The sequence below is a fragment of the Trichoplax adhaerens genome, genomic scaffold (assembly GCF_000150275.1).
Source record: "Trichoplax adhaerens TRIADscaffold_4 genomic scaffold, whole genome shotgun sequence".
NCBI classification, from domain to species: domain Eukaryota; kingdom Metazoa; phylum Placozoa; class Uniplacotomia; order Trichoplacea; family Trichoplacidae; genus Trichoplax; species Trichoplax adhaerens.
This window is the reverse complement of record NW_002060946.1, coordinates 3,881,474-3,906,647: the sequence shown is the minus strand read 5'-3', so window position 1 is coordinate 3,906,647 and position 25,174 is coordinate 3,881,474. Positions and strand designations below refer to the sequence as shown.

At 34.6% G+C, this 25,174-nt stretch overlaps 4 protein-coding genes across 4 annotated transcripts; 2 read left to right on the top strand and 2 right to left on the bottom strand.

Moving 5' to 3' along the window:
• Nucleotides 1-1,946: 1,946 nt before the first annotated feature.
• TRIADDRAFT_55606 (uncharacterized protein) lies at nucleotides 1,947-3,929 on the bottom strand (the record flags this gene model as incomplete). Its single annotated transcript, XM_002111476.1, has 6 exons — nucleotides 1,947-2,159; nucleotides 2,295-2,373; nucleotides 2,534-2,581; nucleotides 2,750-2,977; nucleotides 3,093-3,127; nucleotides 3,210-3,929. The coding sequence occupies 6 exons, from the start codon at nucleotides 3,927-3,929 to the stop codon at nucleotides 1,947-1,949; spliced, it is 1,323 nt and encodes a 440-aa protein (XP_002111512.1).
• Nucleotides 3,930-8,244: 4,315 nt separating this feature from the next.
• Nucleotides 8,245-8,850, top strand: TRIADDRAFT_24746 (uncharacterized protein; the record flags this gene model as incomplete). Its single annotated transcript, XM_002111967.1, has 1 exon — nucleotides 8,245-8,850. A coding segment is annotated over one exon (606 nt), but the record flags the coding sequence as incomplete, so codon positions are not given.
• Nucleotides 8,851-10,850: 2,000 nt separating this feature from the next.
• On the bottom strand, nucleotides 10,851-13,006 carry TRIADDRAFT_55604 (uncharacterized protein; the record flags this gene model as incomplete). The annotated part of the gene is made up of 2 exons (XM_002111475.1): nucleotides 10,851-12,316; nucleotides 12,955-13,006. 2 exons carry the CDS (start codon nucleotides 13,004-13,006, stop codon nucleotides 10,851-10,853), a joined length of 1,518 nt encoding a protein of 505 aa, XP_002111511.1.
• Nucleotides 13,007-17,160: 4,154 nt separating this feature from the next.
• Nucleotides 17,161-20,462, top strand: TRIADDRAFT_50189 (uncharacterized protein; the record flags this gene model as incomplete). The annotated part of the gene is made up of 13 exons (XM_002111966.1): nucleotides 17,161-17,247; nucleotides 17,477-17,566; nucleotides 17,777-17,885; nucleotides 18,020-18,147; nucleotides 18,381-18,494; nucleotides 18,596-18,725; nucleotides 18,812-18,891; nucleotides 19,030-19,163; nucleotides 19,274-19,382; nucleotides 19,467-19,532; nucleotides 19,653-19,808; nucleotides 20,020-20,132; nucleotides 20,369-20,462. The coding sequence occupies 13 exons, from the start codon at nucleotides 17,161-17,163 to the stop codon at nucleotides 20,460-20,462; spliced, it is 1,410 nt and encodes a 469-aa protein (XP_002112002.1).
• Nucleotides 20,463-25,174: the final 4,712 nt, after the last annotated feature.

The window sequence follows — 25,174 nt, the reverse complement described above, 5'->3', positions numbered from 1 at the left end:
AACTTTTTTACATAAAATTTTTAAGTCTTAAAGCCATTACAGAACTAGCGAGTGCATAAATTATATCTAATTGATAAAACGATATCATTACTATCATAGTCTATTACAAAGATGTACACAAGCAAATGTATATATTATATCCTAATATTGGATTTATCATACGACTTGTGACTGAACCTCGAACAGAGGTAATCATAGCACGATATTTTTGCTACTATTATAAATACTCCTTTAGAACTTTCTGATTCTGTACTACAGTCTGCCATGATATGCGTAAGTAATACAGCAAATTTAGAAATTCAGGAGTAGGCTTTTAACTGTCGAATACATAGGTGTATCGATAAAGCATGAAGTATTGGCAATTGATTCTACGATAGAGAAAGGATTTCATCATTCACAGTGTTACTTACGAGTATGTGTATGAATTCGTATACTACACTAAGCTATTTAAGACGAATCACGTAATTGCCTTCGTTCATACCTACGTTAAAAGAAAGACATTATACGTAAAGAAAACTTCACTAGAAATAATCTGTTCGTATATCACTGCTATGCCTCGTGCTGTTAATTCATTGATGTATGTGAGTACTAAATTAATGATAGAGATATAATATAATAAATAACCCATCTAATTATTTAAAACTGATATCTTAACTACGTTATAGCAAAACTTACTGATTGCTTATGCTAAATCGATGACTACCGATATTTTTCTAGTCATTGACTACGTTGACCGATTGATTTTGTTAAGACAGTTTTAAGTATATAATAAAGTTTGTCTCATACTCGTCTGTAAAGTACCAGTAAGGATTATGACTCGGATAATGCAATCTCTAAAAATTGCACTTATCGATAAGTAAACGGCATATAAATTTGTGATATATACATGTGCGCTATGGGAGTATCTATAAGTAATAAGTAATCTAAAATAAGTAGCGACTTAACTAAATGAAACGATCCTCGAGTCGTGAAACATTTCAGTTAACAAAGTAAAATAAAATAATTTCAAGCAGCCACAACTATAAGCTGTGAAAGGAAATAAACCTATGAAAACATATTCAGATAACTAGTTTAATTGTTTTACTACAGTATAGTATTCTCGAAATATCTACACAATTTTGATATCTTCTTACCAGATTCGATTTAACGAATGTAAACATTAGCAAATAGCAGTAGGCGTATATCAATTGAATCTTCACTAAAATGGTTCTTGAACGTCATCACAGTATAGGATGGCTATCGAAAATATATACTAACCTGCAGATCACTGTACATGTACTACATACAGTAGTCAATCTCATTTTTATCGGATATTCACGAAAAAAAGTAAACATTTTGTAGATACAGTACAGTACATCACTAAATACTACGTAAAGCTATAGCAGTGATAACTAAGCTTTTAACGCGACACAAAAAATTATTACCATAAAGAAATATATAATTGATAAGAAATTTAATGCATAATTTTAGCAAAGACAATGACTAGCGTAGCGCAGATAATTACAATATGCCAACTGTGTTGCTAGTACTTAAAATGACCTGCTTGTTATTTTTAACTTAAAAGCAGCATTGGATGATACTGCTACATGAATAAATGTCATATTGTGATTATTGCAATACAATCTACAGTAAAGAGCAAATACGCAATACTATCAAGTACAGTACAACATATATTATAATAGTGACACTACAATTTTTTATATCGTTAAAAGATACATTACGTATGATAATTCTGTGGATGACATTACAATCGTAACTATATATTACAAAACCTGTACACAACAAGGTAATGTCTTTATAAAATTAGGATCATGTCGTTAACAATTAGGCTTTAATGAGAACTCTAAAGACAACCGACAATCATAAAACAGTAAAGATGACATTGCCTGAATATGATTGGATATGATGAGCTATAAGAAAGCGAAATTCCGAGCTTTCCATCTTAATTATATTTCCTTATCGTTAAAGGGCATGCTGCCCTTAGTCTTTTTTCTTCGAATTGCATCTTCAACATCCTTCAACTCTTGTAATAGTTGCTCTTTCCGCTTAGAAGAATTCGGTTGCTGCCCAGATTTCGTACTCCTCCGCGATCTACCAGAGTGCGGAGATCTTGACGGAGATCGAGATCCCGAATGAGGTCTATCCGATCCGGTTTTTTCCTGATAATAATTTATCGATATAAAAGTCGGTTAAAACTTGTTCAATTAGCAAATAGAATAATAAAAGGATTTCTGTTAAGTTCATCTATACTGTAGCACTTTAGTGATTCATATATATGTATATGAGATACTAACGTAACGGCCTCTCGATGTCGATCTTGATCTTCTTTCGTTCATAGAACTTCGGTAATTTGGCGAGGGGGTTCGATATCTCCTGTAAAAAAGTACGTACTTTAAGTTAATCGAACTATTAAATACCCCATAACTTGTCTAAACTTTTTATGACATTAATGCTATGACATTTATAGCTTATAACAAATATGTTTGTTACTGTTCTATTTTATATTTGCTCGATAAACTACGTAATGTCGTACCCATGAGAGTTATCACCATGCTCGAAAGGCTCTCTTTCATCATATCTTCTACGGTAATGAATTGGATAACTTTCATCATCGTAATCTCTACGACCCTGATTTCTAAGAGATCTACTCCTGTGCGGGCTCGGACTGTAAAATACAGGTTTCAAGGCCATGATTAATTGAAATTCTCATAACTTTACAACGACTATATAGGAGGAGTAATAAACAGACCTAAAATATGGAGATCTGTGACGTGATCGAGGATACCTATCCCTAGATCTCGAACGAGTTCTACTTCTATCACGAGAATACGACCTGGAATATCGTCGTCTACTTTCATATCTGTCATTTCGATTCCAATGAGATCCCGATGAATGTCTAGCTCTAAATGGCGATCTCCGCCATGGGTCAGTCCAATCATCAGGTCGGCGATTAGAACGTTGATAGCCTACTTCGGATCTACAGTATAATATTGTGGCATAATATTAGCTTTCCAAGTCTAGTCGATACTACTAATAAATTTATGACTTTGTACGAATTGAATGCTTTAAGAAACAATAGCAAGTTAATATACCCATCATCTGAGGGTGAATGACCACCGTAGTTTCTCTGTAAGAAATTAAAAATAAAGTCAGTTATGATAAAATAATTGATCACAAAAAGTACATAAAAAAAAATATTAATAGAATACCTTATCCGATGGAGAGAAATCGCGCCTGAAGTTTCCTCTTCTAGAATCGCGACGATCATAATCGTAATTTTCATCCCTTCTCTCTTTTCTAATAGTTTCATCTGTATTGGTATAATCATCCTTATAATATCGACTTTCGTAGCTATCTATTTGTGAATCTTTTGTTTGTCCTCTCTTTTCACTTTTCTTTCTTGCCTCTCTCGCTTGCTTGATCCCGAGCTCCCATGCAGAAGTTAATCTATCAGGTGGTGGGGTAGGCTTACGAGCAGCTCTATCATACCTTAACTCTTGGTCTCTATTCCATCCACCTCTGTCATATGAATGAGGAGCTTCGCAATCTTCTGCAGCATAATTGCGCATTAAATCATCATTTCTATTGTTGCGATATCTATTCTCTACCATGCCAAAACCATTACCACTATTATTGCTGTCGCGAACTTGACTATTTGCAACGGGTGGATCAATTTCACCTTGGTCCAATTTGGATGAAGATTCTTCCTCACTAATATTTACGTCTTGCTTCGTATTTTCTTTTTCTTCGTCACTGCATACCTCCCCTTCTTCTAATTCTTCACTGGCAGGTGACTTCCTTTCAGATTCTTTGCCTCCGCTTTCCTCGACTTCATTTTGATCATCAAACTCTCCTTTATCTATTTGAGGCTGGTTGTCGCGATCGGTAGAATCATCTTCGCTTCTACGACTAGCCTCTCCTTCGTCCATACAGAATGCAGAATACCACCTCTAATCTACAATTTCAGGTCCAGTACCACTCTAACAGGAACTTTGTAAAGAATTACGCATCGAGTGTGAATTCGACGTGGCGTAGAACTCCTTCAGTAGCTAGATTAGATTGTCACTGTAGGGAGATAAAATTACAATATAGAGAAAATTAATTAAGGGGTAGTTGACTAAAGTGTAGTGAACAGCCTGTGAGAACATAATTACCGGATGTTAATGAAATAATTATTATCAATAACCCATAGTTATTTACATTAACTAGGTGATACCGTAAATATTGGTAAAGACTCGCGATCCATCCCTTTCTGTACGGGTATATTAAAATAAGTGATCACTTGGTAGTATCTATTGTTTTGACTAGTACTGCATTAAAGTTAATTAGCAAGATAATCTAATCACATTGGTGAGCAAATAGTACAACAAACAGGCTGCAGTTGATGGATCCTAACTGTAACGCAACTAACTATTAACTAGAAAGATTGTACACAGCTTAAAATCAATAGCCTGCAAACAGAAGCAAGAAAAATGTTGCTAGTCCAGTTTAAAAATAAACAGGCAATGATCAGTGACGACTATCTTTTTAGCACTAATTTATGATTAAGGGTATAAATAACTAAGAGTAAATTCGCTAGAGCTTCACGTCTGGAATACAGCATCATGTCGCACGATACTGTATCGACGCTTTCATTTACTGCTCGTTGGGCACATACTAATTGCCAATGTCTATAACTGTAGGGGTAACAGTTTGACCGTAAAATAAGCAGAATTTTCACTCTGAGCTATCTTGCTTTCGAGTAGTACTCAATGTTATGTTGTATATTTACTGTACAAAGATTTTTACCGTACAGTACTGTTCCAAAGTAGCAGTAGAGTAATGTTGGAGCTCTCATAAAAGAATTAATTAAATCATGTATGAGTACTTATAAAGTTTCAACTATCATTCTATTTTACTGTTAGTAACTTATTCACCGCTGGGATCAATATTAGATATGATTCTATCGTTGATACGTTAATGTACTGTAGGTAAAAAAATATCTATAATAAAAAATTCGAAATTCTTCTTGATCGAGCACTTGAAGTTGTGAAATTCTACGTTGATTTTCAACTCTAAAATCTGTTCTAAACGCTTACGTTCTACTATCCACTTTTATACCTGATGATCAGCAAGAAATACTTGCCTTTTACTGCATCAATTAGATCTATCCGCGTCACATACTGTACTATTGTTCAAGATATCATGGCCATCAAGTATGCTGTTAACAACTCCGGTTCATCCCTCGTTATCAAGAGACGATATAAAAGCGTTTAGTGCACTATAGCCTATGCTGTCTACCTATGTATCTAGTATCCATTGCGGAACCAACATCTCTACGGCTAAATTCTAAAATAGGGATTGAATTACCATGGTTCGTTAGCTGTCTCACACTGCGAGGTATCTGATTTTGCTGCTATTAATGCATTGCGAGTCTCCAATTTCCCCGTGTATTATTCACGGTAGAGTAGAGTAGAGTACTGTACGCATAGTAGTGTCCTTGTGATACAGTACTAGAGTATGACGAGAGTTCACGTTGAAGTTGCTCAAAAGATTTGATATAGCCAAGAGTCAGTTTGCTTTTACGGCCACATCAATAAAAATGATTGGATTGTATTTAGTCTATCGATAATGCAGCATAGAGTAGAAATGGTAGATGACTACAGCTATGATCAGGTGAAATTTGGACCAGCGTGTTAATAAGCATGTCTACGTATCATTCTTATTGTAGAATATTGAGACGCATCGTTGAAGAGACTACTGTAGTACAGCGCTTGTACCATGTACAGTTGATCGTCAAGAGTCAAGAAAAGACAGTTGCAAATGCAATGATCACTATTTCCTTGATTTTTAGTCTACTGGATGGGTATTCAACGGTAGACTATCTACACAATCGGTAGAGTTTTTTATTCTATCTACTGTGCTCTCTCAATCTAGGTCCACTACTGGAATCAATTGCTGCTGTGAAAAGACCCCCAAAAGTTAGAAAGCAAATGTAAAAACCAATTCTATTCATAAAAGCATCCAAATGAGGAGAGTAGTATTGTGCTTTCTCCATGCTACTGCATTTTAAAGGCAAAAATAGAGTGATATCTTATCTTACCTGGAATAAAATAGAGGATAGGAGAGCCAACGAGTCCAAAAGAGCCTGTAGAAATGGCCTTTGAAAGTTGAGCGGTGCTTTTCGCCTTAATGAATACAGACGTACTATCGACCAGACTCTTACAGTCTTACCACTGCTAAAAGTTCAAGTGGCGTTGAGTGTGAGCGCATCCTTTTTGCCACAGTACAGTGTACTGTACAGTTTTACAGTACATGGTACAGTACACTGTGTAATGTACTGTACTGTACAGTGTACAGTACTACGAAACTACAGTATGAAGATCTCTGCTACTATGCCGGGGTGGCTGATGAGGAATTCCCGACGATTGAAATTGTACATTGTACGTACTACAAGACCATGAAGATCTGAGGTACTGTGCCGGGTGGCTGATGAAGAATTCCCGACGATTAAAATGATATGAAAACACAATTTTATGACCAAATTAGACCAATTTGGTAGTCAGTACCATGGGGATACTCTTACCACTGCTAAAAGTTCTAGTGGCGTTGAGTGTGAGCGCATCATTTTTGCCACAGTACAGGGTACTGTGTCGCCTTTACGGTACATAGTACCGTGTACTGTACTGTACATTGTACTGTATTGTTCTACAGTACGGTACAGTACAAGACCTTGAACATCTCTGGTACAGACTCAGGTCTAGGTACTGTAGCAGGGGGCTGATGAAGAATTCCCGACGAATTTTGAAATTATATGAAAACACAATTTTATGACCAAATCAGACCAATTTGGTAGTCAGTACCTGTATCAGAAAGAAAGAAAAAAAGCTAAAAAAAAGAAAGAAAGAAAAAACGTACTGTACACTGTACTGTATACTACTGTAGCGTAAAAAAAGTTCACGAGCAAGGCGTACCTTACAGTATTATACTGTAGGTACGAGCGAGTGACAGGCTTACAGCACGTACTGTACAGTACACTCGTCCAGTACTGTACAGTAATTGCATCATGAATACAGTACTTTACACTGGATACTTACAGCACATAGTATTGTAGTGCACAGTATATTGTACTGGAGTGAAACTCAACCAGATTGGTGATCATTGTACTGTACTCGTGTTGTCAAAGATCGCAGAAACGATCGCAGTGCGTACGGCATACGGCACAGTAGTCGCCATGTTTTCTTCACGACTTGCTTCGGGGTTACCCCAAATTGTTCATTCAACATTTTTGAATGGTTCCAGTACAAGATTAATCCCGGCAATTTCATCTGTAGCCAGCAAAATAGGAGTCAATGATAGATCTACTGTCATTGCATCGAATAGAACCAACAATTGCCATCAGGTAGGTCATCGCCTTCCATATCAATATTGCATAAGACACTCTTCTTCTCTCATTTCACCTAGTCGTATGTTATACGTTTGCATTAGCAAACTTGTCAAGGATGAATCGACTACGTGTTAAAATAGAGGATATCATCTTTCTACTGGTTCAATCTATTCTTTGATCACTATTACATTTTTGCCTGCAAGCAAAGTAATACATCGCGATAGGCGTAGACCCTACACTGGGGTGAACACTTCAAACTACGGCACTACCTTAGGATACTCTTAATTCACCGTGGTGACTTTGTACAATAGTTGAAATTGTACTGACACTTTCAATGTCAATACATTTGACTTTCTTATCAATTCATCAATACATCAAGCCATCGTTAATACCATCTTGAGACATTTTATCACTGTTGTTAATCACATTCACATCATTTTGAAAGGCGATTCATCATCTTACGAAAACGCTAGTGAAATATTGACACTGGTACAGTACTGTACTGCTAGTGTATTGTACAGTACGTGCCGCGCAGGATGTGCTCGTGTACGAGACGGTTGAGTACGTTAGGCGAAGCTGCTCAGTCCAAGCAGCTAACTCAACTTTTAATTGACAGTAAATGTGATCAGACTCCATCCATGATTTCATCGAAGTAATTCATTCAAGTTAATAATGCTTTAAGAGATAAATTGATACAGTAAAAATAAACATTCTTGCAGTCTACGAATTGAATTAAAATACTCATTCAAATACAGGCGGAAGATTCATTCTCAACTAACTTTATAGCACCATCATTCTCCTTTTACAACGTACTTAATTTAAATATCTTATACATTGTAGTCGTTTCTAATTTCGTTTTGTAATTATTTCAAATAGGGAAATCACAAATACGTCACAGCCATACTGATATCACGGTACCAAGTTTCGACAATTACCGTCGCGCAGCCAATTCAAATCCTGATACTTCTAATACCAATCCTGATGGTCGCCGAGCTTTCACCTATATGATGGTTGCAGGTGGTGGGGTTGTAGCTGCTCACGCTGCTAAAAATGTAGTTACAGATCTTGTATCAACTATGAGTGCATCAGCAGATGTTCTCGCTATGGCCCAAATAGAGGTCGATTTAACTACCATTCCAGAAGGTAAAAGTGCAGCTTTCAAATGGCGGGGCAAACCTTTATTCATCCGTCATCGTACAGCAACAGAAATTGAACGAGAACAAAATGTTAACTTGGACGAACTACGTGATCGAGAACATGACAATGATCGAGTGAAAGACCCCTCTTGGTTGGTATTAATTGGAGTGTGTACACATTTAGGTTGTGTACCTATTGCAGATGCCGGTGAATTCGGTGGCTATTTCTGTCCTTGTCATGGATCTCACTATGATGCATCTGGCAGAATTAGGAAAGGTCCTGCACCGTTAAATCTAGAAATCCCTTCTTATAAGTTTGCCACTGATACTACCTTATTGGTAGGTTAGTTCGGGTAACGTGAGAGAAGAAACATCTTCATCTTACCTGTTCATGATAAATTATCTAAAGCTGGATACAACATGTGCTACACCATAAACAGTGCTGTGTTTTGAATAACATTTAGTTTTGTTAGTGTTTAAAATGAAGCTATGCTATACTGCCAGGAACACTGAATTAACGTGCTACGTTTTTTTTCTGATACTTGTTTTGGATGCCATTGTAAGATCAAATTAACTGAAAGTCATTCAACTGTTGAAGGTGTTTGCAGTTTGATGTAATCGATCGTACGGCTTGACTTTTATTCGATTATACCGTGAACCAAATTATTCATGATATGTAAAAAATAAAATATGCTTTTCTGATCTTATGATTGGATGATCTGCGTTTTCTTAAGAGCAAAGTCGTAGTAGTCTTATCACGTAATAGTAACAATTACGAGTATAATTCGTACGTAAGAAGTGACCAATTCTTTATTACCACTCCACCAATTAAAACAGCTATTTTCCATAGATTAGCACTCGCGCGAATATTCAATTTTCTCACACAATTTCATTCAATATTGCTAAAAACGATGTAATTATATTTATTCAAAAGATATCTCAACTTCATAATTTACAGTTGAGATAAAAATTTAATGTACACTTATAGCTGTAACTAGATGAGGTGAAGTACTTTATTGACGATCTGGTCAAAGTGCTACAGTACTTACTTATTACTAGCTGTAAAGTATCACGTTGATTTAAGTAGTAATAGCGTAAGCTTTCTAATGGCTAAAGTCCTTTTAACCTTGATTACCAAGTATCCATGAAGTACAGTAATTTTTTTTTTTTTATAAACTACAGTTATCAAATATGAGTGATAACTCTGCAAAATAGTAACTTAACCTTCAGCACGAGCACGTTAATTATGAACACGAAGGACCCCTTAACAAAACTTTTATAATTTAATTTGTCCGTGAAAGTTTTAAAGTAGCCTCCATAAATTATAACTAAGCAATAAAGGTATTGTAGAATCGCACCCTTACTGTACTAAGAATCTACGTACCATGAAAGGGTAAAAGCATTTATTCTTCAACTTACGGCTTTTTTTAAATGTTATACGAGCCTAGTGCCATAACATCCTTGATAGTTTAGATTATAGAAACTAATCATTACTTTTCAGTTCAGTAATGACAATACATGTACCGCAAATAATATCCTTGTACAATGTACAGCGCATACACAAACCGAGTAAATAACAGTCGTCAAAATATATTGTACTTTTACAAGTCTAAAAATTGAATAAAGAATCTACCGTTTCGCAGTAACTTCACTACGCTATGGTTGTTACAATATTAAATAAACACGCAACTCATCCTTTCGTAAAGATCTTACAAATCTTTTACATTGAGATTTCAGTAAGAAGCTTTTTACGTATATTATATTGCTTCAATACAATAACGTATTAAAAGCTAATACTTTTACTTTCAATTCATAAAAATTTATGATCTAAGTAGCTTATGTCATTCTAAGATAAGCGAAAATTCGTATGATTTCAATCATAGAAACTGCACTAATTTATGCATCCATAAAGATTAAAAATAGCAATTACAGTACTATACATAAATCAACACAGTAATAGAAATCTCAATGTAGAATTTAAATAGATAACTTATATTGTACAGTACAACAATCTTTACTACTGCTATATCACCGTTATTCCACTATGCTGTATTATAAAATAAAATTTCAACCATTGCAGCGTAGTCATGACGCGAAAACCTAACCTATTGTAATTATAAACATATAACAATCTATACGACTTCTTTAAAGGTCGTATACTGTATAAGTATGTAACTACACTTGTCACAGTTATCTTCAGAAACATTACAAGAAAATAGAAATTTCCATGTCCATTTGCATAAAAATGACTAGACAATCGTTATCAGGATACTTTATGAAGTAATATTTCATTTACAATTCATGTCAATAAAAGATCAACTCTGGTAAAGACTTCAATATAGAAGAGTTTATCCTTGGCATATTTTTTGATAATTCTGCCCATACTTTTTAATTAATACATTATTGTTCATGTAATCTTTAAAGGAGTTATATGGACATAGCTGACTAACATCGACCTTATTATCAGAACTAGTGCAAAATTCCAGTTTTGATGTGACGACCTTGCCATCATATAGTACTCGTATAAAGTACTCCGATTTAGTTGCTGTCGATTGCCATAATTCGAAAACTACTCTTGCCGCATACCTTGGCCATTTTTCGTTATGGATCTTCAAGCTATACAGTAACGGAGCAATTGTAGAATCATGTCCAACCATTAATGAAAACTTAACTTTACTCGATGAATTAGTAACAATTTTATACATATCTTCTTGTATTCGCTTAAGTAATGGATACAAAGCAAGAGGAGCAATTGGTTCATATTCAGTTTCTGATACTAGATTTAAGCTGCGAATTACTTTAGCTAGTTGATGTTTACTCAGACAACCTTTTGGTCCACAAGGTAATTCGGTTTCGTGACAAACTCTAGTTATAAAATCATCAGCAATCTTCTTGATATTACCTATTTGAATTCTAGATTTATTGAATAGAGGAGCGAGTTCATCAAGGACTGACTCAATCTCTCGCAACTTGTGAATAATTCCTTTCTCTTTTTTACTCTCTTTCCAAATTTCGTTCATTTTGCCACATTTCGCACGAGGCTGATCATTGGAATCGCGAAACCAAGTATCTTCACCAGCTACAATAACTATATTTCGTTTCAGATCAAACTTGGATAGAAAGTGAAATACAAATGCTGCAGCACTCTGTTGCGTCCGTCTCACTTTCGTAGAGCGAAAGCTGACCTGTTGATGAAGATGCTCCTCTTGAATTAATTTAAGATGATTAATATAAATATCCTGAAAGAAATTCCCTAGTTTTAAAAACTGTTCAACACCAGCATTAGTCAGTTGTCCATAGTCGCAGACAGATGTAGCATGAGATAAAGGGTGGCCAACGTTAGCGTTATCACCTAAAGATTTAATTTGAATTCTGTCATCAACACCATTATAGTATCTTGCTACCTTTTTTCTTTGGAAGCCAACCGCATCATGACATCTGGATTTCCAAAATTTGATTTCTTTACTACTATCTTGGGCTAATTTGGATGCTCTGAGAGGAGTTCTATCGCCATGGCGCATAACCGCATAAACTGACTTTAATTGGTATTGAGATACTAATGAGTCCGGCAAGGTACCTTCCATACCAACAATGGGCTTTTTTGCTGAATTACATAAATCTAACATTCTCTCCAAAATAGTGGTATCCTCAAGTACCTCTAATTCATCTTTAGTATCTACCTTATTCAATACTGGTGCATCCAAAGCTACTTTATCCAACGCTGCATTCTCTTGATTGGCCGCTTGATGTATTACTGCACCAACTTGGTTATTCGGTTTTTCCCGAGGCCAAAAATTGACATAAACAAGGTATACTACAATGCAAATTGATACGTTTGATAACGGTATCAGACATCAGACTAGGAGCTTATACAATAAAAAGATAACCGATTGAAGATTTTTTAACTCTACAGTACTACAGGATAATATTTTAAGTGCATTCTGTGCATATACATTTAAGCTTCTAGCAGTTGGTTTAATCATTTAGGACAAGCGAACAGCATTGCACAGCAGACACTGCTGAATATTACTATTGGTATGAACGAGATGACTAGGATTATTCTCACAAGCTAGCCTTGAGAATAGCCATCTTGCTACTTTGTTCTATAGTACAGTACAATATATAAGCGTACGTATAAGTAATTACTCAATCTACAAATGTGCCGCATTGAGTAAAAGAGTGGTTTTGTAGAGGATTTTTGTCGAATTGCTATTAGCAAAACCGCAATCATTTACCTATGCTATACGAGTTGATATACTGTACATGTAGAGCAATTGATGCTCTCCGAGATTAAGGTACTACTGCACTATATATATACAGTACTGTACAGCATATATGTACGTAGCGATGTGCGATTGTACGCAACAATGCTAAAGAAACATATGCAAAAATAAGAACATGCAGCCAGATGTATTTATGTAGGCCTGCAGTGTATGTTCTACTTGATCCTACCTAATATAATTAAAAGCCATGGCAATGTTTTGCGATAACCGGTTCTTGCCATCCCGCGCTGTTCTATCAAAGCAAGCAAATCAGACTGCTGTGCGGTGTGCACCTGTTCACCTCTTGACGGTCACGGTTCCGTTCAGAAATTAGCCAGGTCTACAGACTCGACCAGGGTCGTGAGTCCGGTTCGGCGCATGTCCATCACACATTGTCGGAACAGTAATGGCCAATGAAAGTGCAATCGAAAAAATTGAATATCCAAAATCCTAGTCTAAAAGCTGTTAAAACCTAAAAAGATAGCACTTCTTATTTTGTATCCATAGAAAGAAATCTCAAATTTGTAAGCTTTATTATCCTATTTATATGATATATGAAGATATTTAACAGGCTACAGAGTGGGTCATTTAGCCGTTACAAGTTTTTCCAATTGGTAACAGCACGCTCTTAAGTCGACCAATGATTTTTTTCGACGGACGCCATCTTTTTGGGGGGTCTAATTCTTATGCTCACTCGAATGTTGTATTTTTAAAATTTTCATTTGCGGTCAGTAAAGCTTAATTCGAAATAAAATATTTAAATATAGAAATTTTCGATTTTTCTCTCTATTTTCGTGTATTTTAAGAAATTTTTGACCTTGTTTGAACAATTGAAATTGAATTCTACATATTCAAAAATTAAGTTGATTTGACCGCAAAAATGGCCGTCAAGAAGCCTTTATTACACTTTTATTGGCCATTAGTGTACAGTACAGTACTGTACTGTAGAGACCCTTACTACAGTATACTGTACTGTACTGTACAGTAGCAGGGACCCTCTAGTTTACAGTACTGTACTGTACAGTGTATCGGGCGTGGCGAGCATTTTAACCTTTGAGTAAGCTTTTATCTCAATGTCAACCGCCCCTGATATCGTTGACATGCTATGGTGGCATGATGAGAATTCTCATCATGCCACCATAGCATATCCACTATAATTATCGAGTATCAACGCTACACCCAAACCAAAAATGGTACTACTCATTGTACACTTTTTGATCGATGTGGCTACTTGTAAATTGCAGGTATAAGCAATATCGGAAGCGTTCTCTAAGTAGTATTTAATTGATAATTTACACAAACCCCAAGCGTCATTAATATGAATATGCATATGTAGCAGCCAGATATACAAGTGCTTGAATACGTATACAGAAATTAGGCTGTAAACTACCGAGTACAAACGAGTAGTTTACACAAGCAATATACAGTATAGCATAGTACTGTACAGTACGGTGTACAGCGTGTAGAATTTCTTGAAGAGAAATCCGTGCAAACTTTTATGAAGATTTAAGATTTTTACAGTAAAATTCTCAAAATTTGAAACGTGTAGAAAGAGGAAGGTCTGGTGAATTACTGTCCAGGTGTAGTTCGGTTTCTACTCTGTAGCGTACGCTACAGTACTGTACAGTGTACTGTACAGTCATGTGAGTAAAATTTGAATGAAATTTTTTTATCTTGAGTCCGTGGACTCCGTATGCGTGTCGTGCGAACTGTTATCTACAGTACTGTACTGTACTGTAGTGTTAAAGATAACAAATTACAGTACTGTACAGTACAGTACAGTGCAGTATTCAGTTTCATTACAGTACTGTACAGTACAATACTGTACTGGTACCCTTACGTACCGTAACGTAACGTACTGGATACGACGGTACTGTACAGTACAATAAATCGAGCTACGACGATTGTTGAAATTGAAATTACAATAGTTTAAAAGCCCAAGTGAACACTATAGTAAAACACAGTCACTCCATTGTGACCACCTATTAACTACGGTTAAGACTGGCTTAACATACAGTAAATTTATCATATAAACTGTATATATATACTATTATTTAAGACTCAGTTTAGAGATTGCAGAACTGTAGTTCTAGGGCACTGGTTGTAGTATCTCTGTACATTTTTTAATCTAGTGATAGAATCGATTCAGTACTGTATTAATACCAATAATACTTTCGTGTACTGTACTTAAAGAGATAGAGAGAGAGAGTAATTAATCACCACTTATTTGGAACTTTGCATACTGTGCACAAATTGAGCTGGAAACTTCAAATTGGAACACACCTTACCGTCGAGCCCGTGCTCAGTGGAGATGAGCATGAACTATTAATTCATGACCGTCTGATGACAGTATAATACTACCGTAGAACCAATTCTTTTACCGCTAATTATTGCTAGCTGTAACCAAAAAAGTCAAGGTAAGAACGCTTTCTCATTTTTGGCCCACCTTGAAATCTCGAAAATACTTTCAATGACTATAGACGAGTATATGTTACCACTGCTAATAAACCGGCAAGGTTAAGCTTAAAATACAATATAATAATTCATCAATGCCTGCAGGGTGCAGGCTGAAATAAAACTATTTCAGAATACAGTACCGTGTTTTATAAAATACAGTAAGCCATACTTTTTTATCTTGTACTCGCGTGCAAAATGGAAAATTGTATTACTCGTTATCTACATAGAATGTAACGCTGCTGTACATTTCTATCTCTTCTTTTTGGGGGATCATTCACTTGGTGAAGCTGCTGTGCTCTACAGTTATAACAAATGGATGATGTCTAAGTGAAACACGTGTAACTATAACGTACAGTAACCAATCAATCAATTCATACCGAGTTGAAAACGGATCTACATATTTAATTAATTTTATTTTATTTATTTAAAAAAAAAAACCTCTTGCAGCTGCACCTCCCATAGCGTATCTTTTCTTCACAATCTATGTAAACCATATACAAACGCAATGCAATATTGTCTCCGCTCCTTCGGTATAGCTCAACACTATGTAAAGGCACCTTCATACACCTTTTAAATTACTGTTACAAATAAAAGTTCAAGTTTGAATTCATCATGATGTGGATGAAGATTTATATAATCATTCGAATTCACGACTTGCTATTTTAAAAACCAGTTCGTCCTACTTACTAGTACAGTACAGTACTATATTGGATTGGACTGTACTGTACACTATGCCTACAGTCCTGAATTCACAATGACTGATCCGATCGAAGTTGTTGCGTGTTGCGTGCAACAGATGTGACAAAACCTTTGACATGACCCTACAGTACAGACCCGGCTAGCATACAGACATCCAGACGCCCAGACGATCATCACTGATGCTACTAAATGATAATAATTATCAGTAATTAATTAATCATGAATCAATCATAAATAATAATTCATTTAGATATGTGTAAAGTTATTGTTTATGTCAAGGTATTCATTGGAAATGAAAATCTGTGAAATTCTAAGGAAATGATAGATTTTTAGAAACTAGTAATACTGGATGTCGTCTCATTCGACTTCTACGATGGGTAAAAGCGATGACAAAAAAGATTCTAATAGCACCAAGTTAAAATTCCTGCACCACTGTCTAGTTTTCAACGCAAATCCCTGTATGCTCTATCCTTTAAAGCAGTTTCAGCACTATCGATTCAAATTCCAGTCATTTACCTACCTGTAGCTTATCATTTATTAGAAGCTAATGTTGAGCCCCATTTACCAGCATACAACAGTCGTAAACGATATGCTTTCAGCACAGTATAGTAGTATACTATCTAGCTACCAGCATCTTTAAGTTAATAACGTTATGCAGGTGTTACTACTTGCCTGATTGTATAGGCTCACCTTCACAATTTCAAGACAACAGCATTCACCATTTTCGTTACAATACATCAATTATGAGAATACTAATGTATTGCGAATAATAAAATATCACCATAACCTTACAGGAAATACGGTAATTTGTAATTTTTGACCACTACAACACAGAAATACTGCACGTTATCATCAATTCATTACAATCATCTTTAACACTCAAATGTGCAAATATTTTATGACTCACTACAAGTATATCAGTATTTGAAGTACAGCGGTCAGTAGCACTTTATGTAATTTTATGCACACCTCATGTTAATGAATTACTGATGTAAATGGGCACCTGTTCTCGTATAAAGTGATTACAATGCTAGGCAACTAACGTTTTTATTTTATCCTAAATACTTTTTATAATAAGGAATTAAAAATGGCTACTATGATTCAATCTTGGCGACGTCTGGATAGTGTTCGGAGGATATGTCTATATCAATTACCGACTATTTATTCATCAACGACCTTCACACGAAGAAACTTTTCTCTAGAGTCGTATCATTGTAGCAATGTGCTATCAATAGAACGCATGAATCAGAATATTGTTAAGATGGAATACGCAGTGCGCGGTATACTACCGATACGAGCTATGGAACTTGCTAGAGAATTAAAACAGGTAGACATAAAATCTTGTAAACTGATAGAACAGATGCAACTAAAGATGATTCTAGTAAATTTAATTACCATTAGATACTGCTTTAAATTAAGTTATAATTAAATTGTTTATTAATAGTCGAACTAAGTTAAGTTGATATAAACTGAACAAAGCGCATAATTTTGTAAATATTAGAAATGAATATAAACTTCTACCATAAGCGTAAAATTTTTTATACTTTGTTACTTAGGGTGTCAAGAAACCATTTGACAGTATCATATTTGCAAATATTGGCGATCCACATGCAATGGGACAGCAACCAACAACATTTTTTAGACAAGTAACTCTTAATGAAATATTCACTCTAACTCAAACCAAATTCCTGTCTATTGCATTTAGTGAAAAAGTGATTCTTTCACTTCATCATTGCATTGTGTAGCACCGATACTAAGCTAGTTCTCTACTTAATATACTTATGTACTTTTTAGAAGTGCGGGTATGAAACATTTTTGTTGATACATATTAAGACTTGCTATAATTGTTTTACTAGGTCGTAGCTTGCTGTGACTATCCTGAACTAATGAATTATAATGTTTTCCCCAACGATGTTAAAAGAAGAGCTTCCAAACTACTCAGTGGCATTGGAGGTGGCGGCATCGGTATGTACGAGTGTTACGAGTGCTATCAATTTTGATTATCTTATCGCGTTTGTACAGAGATTACATGCTTTCATATATTTCTAGTCTTCTCACAATACAAATATATGGATTGATATTATCAAACATTCTTTTAGGCTCATATTCTGATTCCCAAGGCCCTCTAAAATTACGAGAAGATGTTGCGCAATCTATATCAGATGGCAAACATGATTGTAATCCTGATGATATTTTCTTATGCGCTGGAGCTACTGATGGTATTAAGGTAATTTACCATGGTATTTTGATCAGGCTGCATAGATTTAATCATCCAAATCACATCGAAATATTGTATACGAAGTTTTTTATTATTGTGCTACTTAATGAGGTGTCCATCTCAGTAAGATTGCAACAATTAATTTTGTTTATTTATTTAATATAATAATGATATTTTATTGCTTTCATTTATGAATAATATCGATGTAATTGTAGTAACACTTTCTATGGATACTTTTACAGTCAGTCTTGCATCTGATAGACTTTGGGCAAGGAAAAGATAGAACTGGCGTTTTAACGCCGATCCCTCAGTATCCTCTATACTCTGCCACTTTAACTGAAATGAACCTAGTCCAGGTTGAATTTATCTACATGTTTACGATCGAAAATGGACGTTATGCTAATATTCATTATAAATTATTGTTCTTTTTTATTATGTGATCACTTTCTATGAGAAGATTAAATATTATCTCGACGAAGATAACGCCTGGGCTATAAATGTAGATAGTGTGCATTCTATCGTGCAAAAAGCTAGAGAAAAATGCACTCCACGAGCTCTTGTTGTTATCAATCCGGGAAATCCAACAGGTATCACGTTTACTATCTGCTCATGAATTACAAATAGTATATGGATATTCCTACATATTTTTGTTAATTACCACGGTATCACATAGGGCAGTGCTTTTCCAGACGAAATGTCGAAGATATTGTTCGATATTGCTCCAAAGAAGGTTTGATAATAATTGCTGACGAAGTAAGTACTAGCATACAGACGCAACTTCTTATAATTACGTGGAGCGCTGCTTAAAACGATATCATATACGACTGTCTTTTATACCTATAAAGATCGGCCTACCAATATGAAATATCGATTATTATGGTTGTTCCATAGGTTTATCAGGAGAATATTTATGCGAAAGGAATGCAGTTTCACTCTTTCAGGAAAGTTGCAAACGATATTGGTTTAGGGCCCAATGATATAACAATTGCATCCTTCTATTCTGCAAGCAAAGGTTATATGGGAGAGTAAGTAAATTTGATATACTTATTATTTCGTATAAAGTAAGAATTAATACCAATTATGCTATGTATATTGGCGAAAGCAGTTATTGAAAGTTTTGATTGTGTTGAAACAGATGCGGTTATCGCGCTGGATTTATGGAATTATATGGACTTGATCCGGTAGTTAAAAATCAATTCAGAAAACACAGAACTGCTAACTTATGCTCGAGTAATGCAGGACAGGTAAGTCAACGTTTGCAATGTACAGTATTGCTTTCTGAAATTTACTACTACAGTATCAGCTAATTGAATTAATGTTTTACAAAGGTAATCATGAATTGCATTGTTAATCCTCCGAAACCTGGGGACGAGTCGTATGAATTATTTGCAAAGGTTACTTGACTTTTATATTACGTACTATTTAGATTATTTTATATATATCCGTATCATCTAACTAATTGATAGAATTATTATCACGATTATATTTTTGACTATGTCTTTATCTCTTTACAGGAACGTGAAAATGTACTAATGTCACTTACAGATAAGGCATCCAAGGTATCGGAAGCCTTTAATAGTATCAAGGGAGTGAAATGCAATCGCATTGATGGAGCCATGTATGCCTTTCCTTCTATCACCTTGCCTAAGAGAGCTATTGAGGCAGCCAACGTTAGTTGAATACAATCTACTTCGCGTTTTTTAAGAAAGACGCTGTTAGATTATCTCTGGAATAGATGGTTATTAGCTATCTAGCTTGATTCTTAATTTATCATATCTTAGCTGATTCCATATAATCGTGTATTATGTAGAATTAGACATATCGATTACTTGCTATAGACTAACTCTTAGATATTAAACGGTGTTTCTTTATTACTCGAAGTCGGCGAAAATGGCACCTGATACCTTTTTCTGTCTCGATTTCTTGGAAAATACCGGCATCTGCGTAGTACCAGGAAGTGGGTTTGGACAACGAGAAGGAACTTATCATTTTAGGTAGATGTCAATAGTAAGAATTCTAAGACAATAATTTTCAGGAACGAATGTAGTAATGCAGTGCTAAAATTCTGTATATAGTATACACTCTCAATAGATAAATTATTATTTATGGGTATATAAATTTTACGCAATTCAGATATTTAACGAAAACTTATATGCTACTTAATTATATTTAATTATATACACACATCTTTACAATTACCAATCAAAGTTTTGTTTACTTTTATATCCAGAACTACGATATTACCAGACACGGAAAAGATGCAGCGATTTTTAGTTGCGTTTGAAGATTTTTATAAGAAATTTGTCGCCAAATATACTGACTAAAATACTATTTTGCAAATACAAATTCTGTCGCTATTGTAATAATCAAACGGAGCTTGTAGGTTAATTCGGGATTTACTATAATCTTAAATGCAAATCGTTACAGTGACATGAAATTGTAGACAACAAGAACAATTCAGATCAGATACAAATTATTTTATTTGATGGTAATCAATCGAATCGGATTATAATTATGAAGCATGCTTTTATGATTATGCCTTATTAATAATGATTTTATACATAATAACTGCTATAAGTGATATATGTTATCTCATTGACTAAAGGCTATATGGCGTATGTTTAAACTGTTTCGCATACAGTAGCCTACATCAGCAGTGCTGCCCGGTGGTTAATAAATTCTTAAAAAAGTAATATTTTTATGTGTGTCAAGTTCCTGCGGTAGAAAATAACAATATCGCCTATTAGATGCAGTTTACCACTGTAAAGTAAATTATTCACAGTTAGCCGGGAATTCAATTTTAGATGTGGAAATCACCGCAATCTCATAGTGTACACTGATTTAGCTTTACAAGTAATACGTTCATTTCCATTAACAAGCTTATACTGCTAGATAAAAAAACCTGCCAAGGGTTGTTTCAATACGATACATGGCGTATTCATCTAAGTCAACACTAACCGGTGATAATTTATAAATAATCTATAAATGAACTCATAAATTTAGTATTCTATAATGTAAAATTTTAGATTTCACCGTTACTTGATACACTTTTTTTCTTCTCGTGTTTATGTTCCAGAGAAAATATCCTTCAATTAGTAAGAAAGCACGGTATAGCAAAAATTCCTTACATGCTCATATGATATGACATACGACACTTAAATACACAACAGATGCCTGTTATAATAGCCGTAGCGCTAACTGTAATGATATAGATTAAAGAGCCAATTTGATATTGTCATGTTTCAATACTATTTGTCTTTATTATGTTGTTAGACGTTATTTATGTATGACGTAAATAAAGTTATTTCATTACTAGATTAGTATACTTTAAATATATAATCACATTAGTAGCTAAAATAGTTACGTTTGTGTTTAAATTTATTTCTTGCAGCGCTAATCCATAAAATTTCTACGGGTTTCGCTAGTAATAATAATAACAATATCTGATTAATAAATAAATAAATAAGACATTCTTGACGAAAGTAGCTGTAGATACTTTGTAAGTTCGGAGAAAAGTGTTTCACTTCTATCTGCCATCGCGATATTAACTTTACATAAACGAAATATCTAAAACACATTCAAAGCAAACGTGTTCTATCCAAATCCAAAGCCGTAATTCCCGTGTACACGTATACGAATGGATTTGGAATGAAATACTGAGCCGCATTATATATACTTCATAGATACATAACTACTTAGGAAGGCGATTAAAACTCAGTTGGCATAGCCAAGTTTATCCCTGTTTGCCTTCCGTATTTCATTTCCAATTAAAAATTTTTAAGCCTACAACTAGTGCTACAGCTCACTCTCAACAACAATATTTTGGCTTAAATATCTATAATATCATCAACTAATTATTGTATAAGGCACGATTTATGTTACGAACAGTCAATGTGATTCGTGGCCAGCATAAAAATTCTCCCTTAAATATAATGAAGGATATTGTTACATTATATTATATTTCTCAATACGAAAATACCTTACGCCAAGGCTTACGGTATGACTTGCCAGTAACTTGCTTTGAGAAGGGATCAATTCGAAATTGTTAGAATTGAGCAGAATATAGCGAGAAAGTGATAGTATAAAATCAAATTTAGTAGTATAAAATACAGTAGCTACTGCTTATTGTCAAATTGATAGCGAGTGCAAGAACCGCTCCACACCAAGGCAAGATGCTTTTACAATAATTATCTTTGCCAAGCAGTAACGACTGTTGTATAGATTAGTTCATTCTGTTTATTAATTGAACTAAAGCTCTACAGAATGCGATAGTGCTCGTTATGTATTATATCCTCGCATCGAATCGATCGTGTTAAACAAGATTAGACATTTCCAAGTAGCCCCGAAAACAAATCACATTTAAAATTGCATTTCCTTAAATACATGCATTAGTAAATTTTAAATCATTAATCAATCAGGATACCGTATTTGCTAATATCAATTTAACAGAATATAATTAAGGTTCGTACATGGAGTAAATCATCACTTGGATTTGACTGTATTATTTATATGGCGGTTAATAAGAAATTGTTCTGAAATAGACAACAGTAGTCTCTATTTCTAAGTAAAAAAAAAACAGCGTAAAATGCAGCTCAATGCACCAGAACTAGATGAATATGTTATTGTGAGTCATAGTGGGAGTAATAGTAACAGATGTTAAGCTATGGATGAATTAAAGATCAAATCAGTATCAAATTCAAAATGGAGATAAAGGGAATAGAACTGAACTGAAACTTTGATTAGAACGTCATTCTAACTAGTACTAGTAAAATGTGATTTAAAAAATGTCGGAATAAACATACTTGAAGCTTGAACGGATATACTTTATCTTTCGCCACAAATCTCACATTGAAGCATCACTAATAATAAGCCTGTTAATCTTAGATACAGAAAAATATAAAATAGCTACGTTGAAAAAGTATACAATATGTTAAAAATCAATAATCTAGAAATCTACATTACGAATCGTAAGGTTAACCGCTTTCGATGACAAAGTAAATCGTAGTACTTTACATATTCTAGTAAATACTTATACCGTACATTCCCCTTCAAAAATAGTGTACACAAAAAATGCTCTTGTTTGTGCGCTGCCAATAATATGAAGATAGTATCCTCGACGCCTTAAATGATGAATGATACTATGAGTAACTATCCATATGTATCTGCCCCTATTAGCATCCTTACAACGTTAAAAAATCATACCGTAATACCCTCGTTCATTAAAAAGACGATAAAATCTAAATTATAATGATGGGAAAGTATATAAAAATGTTAAATTATTCAAAATGCTAAAATAAAATGCTTGTTTACAATAATTATAGTGCACGGAACCGAATGAATAAAATAACCTTATATCGCCCCCTCCCCCTCTGTTGGTAGCCTAGCAATGTTGAAAAAGATATACGGTACTATTTTCGTCTATTACCGGTAAAACTTTAATTGTGAGGAATCTAGTACATATGAAAAAATTGGAAGTATTGGAAATTTTAACTGCTTGTTTATCACAACGCACAGTTACATCTTTTACAATAAATACGGATAGAATAGCTTGTAAAATTAAACCTGTGTTTATTAATAAACCCTTACACTTTGTACAGTCGCCAATGTACTGTAAAGCAGGTTAATATACTCTCGTAGAGAGAGTGACTCTATTGTTCATATCGAGTCTAATATTGTGGATGGAAATATCCATATGCACCCTGCTGCTAAGGGATTACTACAGTAAGAGGATATTTATTAAAGCAGTGGTTCCACAAACTTCCTCATATTGCTGTTCTCATAATATATATGCAAGTTAACTCAATGAAATTTTCAATGCGAGACATATCTATTACTAGCAGCTATCCATTCTAACTATTTTTTTTCCCCCAGAAACTTCAATTTCCTCAGGAACTATTCAAAAATCGATCGAACTTGATTATTACGCATCCTATCATAAAAACTGGAAATTTTCATAGACACTGCAAAAATCGCTCGAACTTTCCTGGTTGCTCTCCTTATAATGGTCATTAGCGAACCGCTTAAAATGTATGTACAGTATAAATAATATACACGTATATACGCTGGAGTCTTTTATTACTTTTACTTGGTAACTGGCGATCATGATGATAATTTTCTTTTTTCAGAAATTGAAATTTCTTACTTGATTGTTATTATTCTATCGTAGTAATTGCTGGAAATTATAGATACCACAATAATTGCACTCATCTGCCCTTACCGCTTTCCTTGTTATAATGAAAGTTATTGGTGAGCCCCTTAAAATGTATTGGATGTACGTAGTGTATCTACTACGTACGGCTTCAGCCTTTTTCTATTTGCACTGGGTGGCTAATTGTTTATGGTCATGACTAGTCATAAGTTGGACTTTACAGGAATATAAATTTCTTTACCTTAGTATTATTATTATTATTTAATCTAGAAAGTCTCGTAGATATTGCAATGTCACATTAATAACTTTCCGCTTGTTACTATCCTTCTACGATATGTACAGTCGTACACTATGTACATATGTCTTCGATCTTTTACTATTTTTAACCACTGACTCACGATCATGATTCCACCCATTGCACAGGAATTTAAATCTGGAACTTGAATATGATCATTGTTGTTTTAAAAATTACCCGTAGGTAATGTAGTATATGAATTCCAGTAATATTTTAGGGACTGTATTGCACTCCTTCAAATAGTTCAAGATCTTCTATACTAAAAGTGCTGCATGAATGCCATATAAGCGTAAACTTCTAGACATTTCTAGATGTTTTTTTTACGGCTTGCATTTCTGGCGCATATTGGAGTCCATTTTTAGACTATTGTATGGTTACAGTCCACCGTAGTCTCGTGGTATAATCGACGCACTGTAGGGAATGTCCATACACTAGCCTGTAATCAACACAGTAGCGTTGGAAGCTAGACAGTACACCGATCCAATAAATACTGTAGTCCAAATTTAGCCGACCGGTATATAATACAGTACGTCACGTCACATACGTCACTAGCGACTATTTTGCTGCTAAAGGGGTTGTCCACCAACAGTCAG